The sequence below is a fragment of the Dermacentor silvarum genome, chromosome 4 (genome assembly GCF_013339745.2).
Source record: "Dermacentor silvarum isolate Dsil-2018 chromosome 4, BIME_Dsil_1.4, whole genome shotgun sequence".
Taxonomy (NCBI): Eukaryota; Metazoa; Arthropoda; class Arachnida; order Ixodida; family Ixodidae; genus Dermacentor; species Dermacentor silvarum.
This window is the reverse complement of record NC_051157.2, coordinates 198,129,742-198,138,910: the sequence shown is the minus strand read 5'-3', so window position 1 is coordinate 198,138,910 and position 9,169 is coordinate 198,129,742. Positions and strand designations below refer to the sequence as shown.

General features: G+C 47.1%; 1 protein-coding gene and 1 pseudogene across 1 annotated transcript; one reads left to right on the top strand and one right to left on the bottom strand.

The window, feature by feature from the left end:
• Positions 1 to 1,761: 1,761 nt before the first annotated feature.
• On the top strand, positions 1,762 to 3,284 carry LOC125944615 (uncharacterized; annotated as a pseudogene).
• Positions 3,285 to 8,271: 4,987 nt separating this feature from the next.
• Positions 8,272 to 8,715, bottom strand: LOC119449164 (tigger transposable element-derived protein 6-like). The gene has a single exon (XM_037712348.1). It carries the CDS (start codon positions 8,713 to 8,715, stop codon positions 8,272 to 8,274), a length of 444 nt encoding a protein of 147 aa, XP_037568276.1.
• Between the last annotated feature and the right edge of the window lie 454 nt (positions 8,716 to 9,169).

Sequence of the window (9,169 nt, the reverse complement as noted above, 5' to 3'; positions counted from 1 at the left end):
GTCTTCCCATGGCAATGAGCACACTTTGTTTCTTGTCTTGAGGGATCACTGTGTGGTCAATGCAGTCAAATCTGCTTTGGGCTTCTAGTAAAGATTGCCGGCGTTTTCCACACAATGGCTTAGAGCCATAGCTCTTCATGTACGATATCTCTATCATCATTCGAAATGTGAGGAGCTCTGTCTTGTACGTTTCCATCGTTCCCATACAGAGTGAAGAATACCACTTCTTTCCTCTAATGGCTGTGCGTCACTTGGCAATATTCTGGTCTAGTCTATCAACTCCTTCCATGTTGCCATTGTACCTCGAAATCAAGAAAGGCTGCTCCACCGTGACTTTGGATCTTTTCTCTCTTGAATATTTTTTTACAATTTGCGCTGGTTCTACCCCGTGAGCGTTTGAGACGGTCACTGTGCAGTTGTCCTTCCAGCGACATATGATAACTTGAGATTCAGCGTCGACTCTGTAATCGTAGCAGCGTCGAGTCTTTTTATTTCTTTCTTTGGGAGGATGGGACAGTTTTCTATTCGGTTATCCCGCATAGTGCCTGTGCACTTGACACCCATTGATGAAAGCATTCTAACAAGTTTGAGACTTGGAAAGAAGTAAAAAAACACATGAAAACAGTAATCAAGCTTAAAGCACGTTCACACTGGGGAATCCGGCTTCTACAGCAAACGGAATTCTCGTGCCGCCGAAATTCACGCCATTCACACTGCTTGCCCACCATGCTGCCGGAACGCGATACGGCGCCATCTGCGGTGTAAAGTGCTAACCTCCAAACAAGCACGGGATATACTGGATGTGCCTGCAGCCTCGAAACTGCGTAGTTATCTCTGCTTGCGTAGAGTTCGCGTGGTTTTATTTTGCGCTTCATCGCTGCAAGCAACGACAATGAACCCTGAACAAGAAGAGGCAGTACTGCTAGGCTTGTTGGCAAGTACCTTTCTGGCGATGCATGACGCGGAGAAGCATTCGCAGAAGAGACGACACCAGCGACGGTGGTGGGTTCGTCCTGCTTTGCAAGAGTGCGAAAAGCTTGGTCACGCCACCAAACTACTACCCTTTCTGCGAGATTGTGACGTGGAGTACTACCGAGAGTAAGTTGAGATGTATTGTTATTCGTGACAACAATTAATTATGGGAAATCGGATACCTCGATGTGGTGTTGGACTGTATGCAATGTATTTTGTATTCGTAGGTGCCTAAGGATGCCTCCACTTTCGACACGCTCATGCAGCTTGTTTGACCCCACATTCGGAAGAAAGACACTAATTTCCGGAAAGCAATCAGCTCCGAGCACCGGCATGCGCAAACTGTCAGGTAAGATGTCCAAAACATACATGCATGTAACTGTCGAGCACGTCTCGTGTTCTCAGTGAAATGAAACAAAAAGCGTTCATTTCAGATTTTTCCCGCGGTATCAGTGACCCTGCTTGGAAATGCGTTAACGAAAATTTGTCTAGCGCAGTGAATGGCTTTTAAGGGTTACAGGTAATGTCATACCTGTCAGTTATGTTGATCAGGTAATGTTAAAAGCACGCTTCTCAGAAGCAGTGTTTCTTTAGCATAGGAAACTCTATTGTTGCTTTATGACATCAGTGGACGAATGTTTATGTCGCTACGTTCCTATTGTTTGTAGCGTTGGGAAACTGGGCCTATTTATCATTATACATTACATACTCATATATGCTCCTTTGCTTTCATTGGTATTGAACAATTTGCAATGCAACCGCCTTGTAAAGTTATTGACTTCCTTTAAGCATGCATATTTTCCCATTTAGTTAATCTTGCACCCCTACGGAAATGTGCACACTCTCTGAATTTGTTTATGTATTTATTTTGTACAGGTTCTTGGCTGCAGGGGAAACTCTCCACTCATCTTGTTTCAGTTTCCTAAATGGACACTCGACAGCATGTGGCATTGTGTCGTCGGTGTGCCAGGTGCTGTGGGACGTCCTTGGACCTTTATATGTTGCCTGTCCATCAAGTGCAGATGAGTGGCTACAGGTAAACACCATGTAATAAACGCGTTTTTGATACATCTATTTTTATTGTGATGACACGTATATAACATATGGTATCTGTGCAGTGGTCGTTTTCATCAATGTGCCTATTGCTCACAGGACAGTGATATGCATTAATTCTCATCTCATCTATGCTCATCTTTCAGATTGCAAGCGACTTCGAGGAACGGTGGAACATGCCCCACTGTGTGGGCGCAATTGATGGAAAACATGTTGCCATCGAATGCCCTCAAAATTGGGAAGTGAGGACTACAACTACAAAAACTGTTTCAGTAAACCACTGCTTGCTATCAGCGACGCGTGCTACAGGTACATGCTCATAATCAATGCATTACTTGTGCTAACATTATTCATGGTCAGCAGTATGCAGTACAATTGTGTTCAGTCTGAGGTACTAATCAACAGTGTACTGATAATTGTTCTTCAGTAAAAGGCATTTACTTATATTTAGATGTACATTAAAGAGCCCCAGCTAGGTCGACATTAATCCGGAGTCCTCCATTATGGCATACTTTGTAATCATATTGTGGTTTTGGCACGTAAAACCCCAGAAATGTTAACTTTTTGAGTAAAAGGTAGTAGGGGGGGGGGTCTTTGTATGTCCAATTACTGCAAATGTGTAAAGCGTTTTCACAAAAAAGGACAGCTTACTGTAATGTAGGCTTTGAAGTTGCATCCTTGATGATTGTTTATATAGATTTTTTTTGTAAGCCACTACTTGGGAGTCAACCTAACAGGTAGATGGAGTGTTTACAGAGAAGTGTTCTTGTTATCTTCAGATTTCTGTACGTAGAAATAGGACACCACGGGAGTGACTCAGATGGTGGAGTGTTCAGCCGAAGTAGGCTACAAGAGGCCATTCTTTCAAACAAGCAAGGATTCCTCCCTGATGCACCGCTTGGCAACGTTGGCAATATTCCCTTCTACTTGGTGGGAGACGAAGCGTTTCCCTTAAAGACCTACATGATGCGGCCATATCCCCGGAAAAGCAAGTTGAACCTTTACATTTCTTTGCCTACTGGGCTGCATTGCTTTAATGTTACTTATTTAAAGCTGTTTGATCACCGAATTCACAGAAAAACGAACTGCTCAGAACACATTGTTATTGGGTTAGTGCTTATTGAATGGTAATTCGTCAAAAAGGGCATTGAGTTTCAGATGATCACATAGTTCTTGAAGATGCAATTTCGTGAACATATTTGTCCTGCTAGAACGGCATTACCCCTTAGTGGACATGGATTATACTAGCCGGGCACATATCGGTCTAGAAATTGACAACGTACTTGGCGGTTGCTAGCACAATCGTAATTTTTTTGTTATAGGTGTCTGAATCACTTTGTTGACATATATGTAAACTTTTGTTTGGAAGTGTGCTTCTTTGTTTCTTTCCTGAGAAAGCATTTTCTTTATACACAAGCAATACAATGGTACAGAAGCAAGGCACGATGTACATACTGCTCTTGCACATTATCTTGTCACTTGGGCATTGTCACAGCTGTTACAGGAAAAGTCTTTGCGGCTAAAAATGTGCATAACTTGTCGTGCAGGTCTTTACCCATATTTGGCTGCTAGCACAGAGGAGGAGCAATTACAAGGTGATCAAGGTGATTCTGCATTGACGAGCCACTTCGCTGAGCCCCACAGCAAAAGGATATTTAACTACCATCTGAGCAGAGCCCGTTGGGTCATAGAGAATGCCTTCGGTATAATGGCACAAAAGTGGCGCATCCTGCGCCGCCCGTTCAAAGCTAAGGATCACAACATGAGAAGAATTACCTCTGCTTGTGTCGTTCTGCACAACTTCCTGCTCAAGGAGTCCCCCACTTCCCGGTCTGCATACTGCCCTCCTGGAACAGCTGACCACTTAGACTGGCAAGGAAACATCACTGAAGGCAGCTGGAGGGCCGAGGATAGCAGCAACACTGCACTGCCACCACTGCGTAGCACAGGCTGTCACTCAACCAGGTAATGAAGTTTAATGTGGTACGTTTATTAGATTAAAGTGTCCTTAAACGCATATAACACCTGTTAGCATTTGTCAAAAGGTATGTAAGTTACATTCATCCCTTGTTAATGATTAGCAATACAAAGGCCAATAACAATGGCTCTTGAGACACATGTGTAAGTGGGGGTGGGTCTGTTGAAATGTTGATATGATAATTGTATTAAACAGAATTTGCCGATATGAACTGATAATTGTAAGTTTTTATGAGTGCATCAGCAGACATACGAAATGGCAGTCTCCAATCAACAATGCCACATCACACCAGAACACAGTGTGTCTTGTAATCACTGCAAACGTGTTGCAACTCAATAGCAATTTTCGCTGTCTCTATTGTCCTGGCTGCAAGTTCCTTGCAATGGCTATTAAGAAGACGCGTTTCACTTCGAGGTGTACAGAGTAGTGGTGGTACAATGTACATATTCCAAGTGCACACTTAGTATTTTGCTGCAAGGCTTGATATCAATAGATACAGCCACCCTACACCTACCCACTGTCATTGATCATACCATTGCTCACTCAGTACACCACGTCTTGGCGCTCTTTGGCCATAGATGGCCCTTGCGCCAGAAAACAACATATATCATCATTATCATCATTGATATCAATAGCATTATTTTGACAAAGGCAAACTATTTAATATTGAAAACCAAAATAGGGGATTTTAGTTCGTTATGCTTACCCTATTAAGTGAGAGAAGCAAGGTAAAAAAAAACTTGACAGAAAGCATGCGAACTCATTCCTGTGCACAGGGCACTTTCTTGATTATACTCCTGCATATTTACAGTTGTGTGACATTGTGTGACAGTTGTGTGACATCATAGCCTTAGTTTCTTTTGCGCCACAAAACCTTACATAACTAACCTAGAGCTGCCTACAGAGTGCGAGACCTCCTTGCCAAGTACTTCGTCACTGATGGTAAGATCCCTTGGCAAGAGTACATGATCAAGGACAGAACACTGTGCAGTGGTGAGTAAAAAGTTTATTGTCACAGTCAGGGTGCATTTACATCTCGTAATGGTTCAAGGCAGCTCAAACTTGCTGAATGTACATACAAAGCCTGTCTCTCCAAAAGGCGTTCAGCCATGCTCTTAGAAAAATAGATGCTTGGTCTTTGGCGCTAACTTTAAATTGTTCCTACATGAGAAGAATCGCGCCAGCTGAGGGATATGACACCTGCAAACAAAACACATCACCTGCCCATTTGAATATTTGTTTTCGCTAAAGTACAGTCGAACTCGGATATATCCAAATTGAAGGGTATTGGGAAATATTTCGATATATTGATAATTCAAAGTATAACATGCTTCTATCTAAAACATATTTGAAAACTCCGCATGTATGGGACACTCTTCTGAGAGTGTGAAAAGCGGCAGTTTACTGATCCCATGCTCACTCCATGAAAACATCACGTGCCCTTCATTTCTTGCCTAGCACGAGTGCTGAACCAGGAAGCCTATTGACATTCATGAAGCACCGATTCTCTTTACAGCACTGAATGGCAGCTTGTTTGCTTCACTGTGAAGCATGCCAGTTAGTCCTTCCTGAGTATAGCACGCTTCATCACTACATTGCACAAGTGTGATGTTGTAAAGGTTACTAAAGCAAACTCACCATAATGGAGCACAAATAGGTACCCTTGTACGAGCGCCCTCCAAATTTTCAGACGAGCACCTTACTCCTGCATGGCTTGCACAACCTGTCATTGAATGCCTTGATGCATCTGCTAAAATAGTGTTTGTTTGTCAACACGTACATTTTCGATGACATGACAGATCACAGTCTTGTAGGGAGCAGCATTTCATATATAAAACGCGTTGGCAAAAATAAATTACAGTAATGTTTTACGTGCCAAAACCACTATGTCCTCCTGAGACCTGAACACAATGATGGGACTATACCCCTGACACACGAGCACTCTAAAGCCCTTTAGGTAAGAGGACATCTACCGGAAAGGCGTTCAAGCGCAGTGACACACGACAAAGGAGTATCTCCCTTCCGGCAAAGTTCCTTTGCGGGAAAGTAGATCGTTTCGAGCGGAAAGGTGTACTCGCACACAGCGTGCACAACTCATCAATAGACGAAAATGTGCTACACAACTACGGTGCCCCGTAAGTATTTTTTTTACCTTGGAAAATGTACAGTCGAATCTCGTTAATTCGAACACGTTTAATTCGAACTGCCGGTTTATGCGAACTGACGCTCTGGTCCTGTCAAAGTTATGTGTATTTCAATGGGCGAAAACGCTTGGTAATTCGAACGCGAAATCATTTGCGACGGTTAATTCGAACATACCGTGGACCGACAACGCTCTCATTAGCGCACCGAATAACGCGGCGGCGCCTCCGACCGGCATTGCTCCGACACCGCCATAGAGCAAAAGCTTTGGGGAGACCCCTTCATGCAGCGGCAGAGGCACAGTCCGGCCAACGAACTGCCCACGCCGGCGAACGCACGCTTTCCGATAACAGCAGAAAACGAAACTTCAGGGAGCGGCCTAACGGTACGGCCACGCTAGCGGCAAAAACGCGCGGCAACGCGTCATGAAACGGGTGGCAAAACCGGCAGGAATCGGGGGTTTTGCGGCGTGCCGCGCGAAATGGGTATGAGACCCATTTCTGCGGCAAATTCCGCGTGTCGCGAGATGAACCAATCAAGAGCGATGAGGGTGACACCACGGAGCCATCACAACCGGACTGCCGCCGGTCCGCGCCGGGTTTGCAATCGACGATCGTCGTCTCTCGCATGAAACAACGAGCGCTCGCGGTGTTGCTCGCGCGTTCGGAGAGCGCGGGAGATCTTATCGCGCTGCCGCGCGGCGAGACGAGCGTGCCATGCACGGTGGCCTCGCAGCAAGGCGTTGACGTACGGCAATTTGCCGCTCGTGGCATGGCGCACACGTTTTTTGCCACTAGCGTGGCCGTACCCTAAGCTGGCGCCGGGCCGGCTGGACCGGCGGGGTCGGCACCCACACCGCAAATGCTCGCTTCTTGATATTGACAGAAAACGAAACTTCAAGGAGGCTAATCTGCGCCGAACCGGCGGTGCCAGCGGGCGCGCACGGAGACAGTCGATGATGATGATAAGTGGTTCTTGAGGGAAAGGGAAAGGTTGACGCTATCTTCTGCAGCCCTTGAGGGAGCACGGCTCAGCGCCAAGACAGTCGAAGATGAGGGAGCTGTGAGGGAGTTCAGAAAGAAGGCGAGGGCAGCCACCGAAGCGGCGCAGTTGCCGAGGCCAAATCCGCTTTCCTGCCGCCCTCCTCCCTCATCTTCGACGGTCACCGCGAGCGTGAGCGCCCGTTGCCATGTCGGCGCCGTCCACTCCCTGAAGTTTAGTTTTCTGCCATTATCGGGAACCAAGCGTTGGCCGGCGTGGGTGCAACTCGCTATGCGCTTGTGCGCCGCGAAATTGCACGACTCGCACCGTTCGTTCATCTTGCTATGGTGCTCGAATACTTCAAAAATACGTCCTTCCGTTAATTCAAACAAATTTTCGGGCCCCTTCGAGTTCGAATTATCGAGATTCGACTGTATTAATCTTTAGCGGTAATGTGATTTGTCAAACCGTAAAGATTTACTCTAGCTATACTCTCAAACGCTCGCACCACATCACTTAGCGCCGCCATGTTGAATTCCAAATACAGTGTAGCCCGGTTATAATGACGTTGGCGGGAATCTGAAATTACTTCGCTATAACCGCTTTTTCGCTATATCTGGACTCTAAAAAGAAATCAAACATTATGCAGAGCAAGAAAAAAAAATTTACACTTTCTGAAAAAAGCAATCAAGGGTCCCTTGCACGCGGGCGTTTCAGAACACGGTGCTCAACGTTGTCGCAACTGCCCGGTTCGGAGCACAAGTACATACGCAGTGTGTCGACAGCTGCGAAAGCTGCTCCGGCGGTCCCAGGCTGAGGCGCACCAATGTCGTCACCTTCGCCGTCCGAGGAACCGCTATCTGCGGCCATTCTCTTTTCGGAGACGCTAGCAGCGAGTTCATCGGTGGTGAGCTCCTCCGTTGCGACGAGGTCTTGATCCGCCAGGGCAAAGTCCAGATAATCCAACCCGCTTAGGACAAGGCTTGCATTGCCCGCGGCCTCCCACAGCTGCCCCAAGCTCGTCAGTGCCGCGGCACCATCCGCTGCAGCAGCATCGATGTCTGCTTCTGCTGTTATTTCTTCGGCAGCGCTGCTTCCCCGCGAAAAACCTGCTTTCTCGAAGCAGTGAAGAATGGTCTCGGACTTCATGTCCCGCCGGGCTCCGCTTGCGAAAAATACCACTTTAATAGTGGCACCTTCAGGTCGGCAGCGTTGTCGGCTGTACGGATGTCAATGAGCAGACGCTTGATGACACGGCGGTGATCATGCACTTTGAAGTTTGCTATCACTCCCTCGTCCATCGGCTGCATCTTGGCGGTTGTGTTCGGAGACAGAAAAAGTACCTCGACAGCGCTCAGATGTGCGTTAACATGGTGTGTGCTGCAATTGTCTAGCAAGAGCAGCACTTTGCGCTTTTTCGCGGACATTTCCTTATGAAAGTCTGTCAGCCACTTCCGAAATATCTCCCCCGTCATCCACACCTTTGTGTTGTGTGTGTATGTGACAAGCATTGACAGCACCTTGGCGAAGCCCCGCGGTTTCTTGGGCTTGCCGATGACCAATAGCAGCCGCTTGTCGGAGCCGTTCATGTTCGCGCACACCAACACTGTGATGCGATTTTTTGCTGTTTCCCCCCCCCCCCCACGCACTCATCAATCTTCGCCGCGAGAGTTTTTGCAGGCAACAGCTGAAAGAACAGACCCGTTTCATTGTAAATATCTCTTTCGGTGTATGTCTCAAGAATGCGGCTCCTCTGCTTCACCATCCAACGCTGGAGACCGTCCTCGTCAAAGGATGCAGCTTCACCGACAATGCTCTTGCATGTGATCTCATCGCGGTCCAATTCCCCGCAGGGGCGTCTGCGCAAGCAGGCGTTTGGTGTGTTGCGACACCACGGACCCGAGCACACGAGGGTTGGACCCTCCCACGTTTAACCGTGCGTGGCTTAGCCGTATCCGGGGAAAAGGGGATCCTGGGGGTTGAGCCGATGCCGGGTGTTTGGACCTTTACGGCCCCTCGGCGGAGGCAACACACCTCTTTGGC

Bases quoted from the DNA above. Each gene is read 5' to 3' on its own strand.
- LOC119449164 (XM_037712348.1), bottom strand. From the start codon at position 8,715: ATGAACGGCTCCGACAAGCGGCTGCTATTGGTCATCGGCAAGCCCAAG.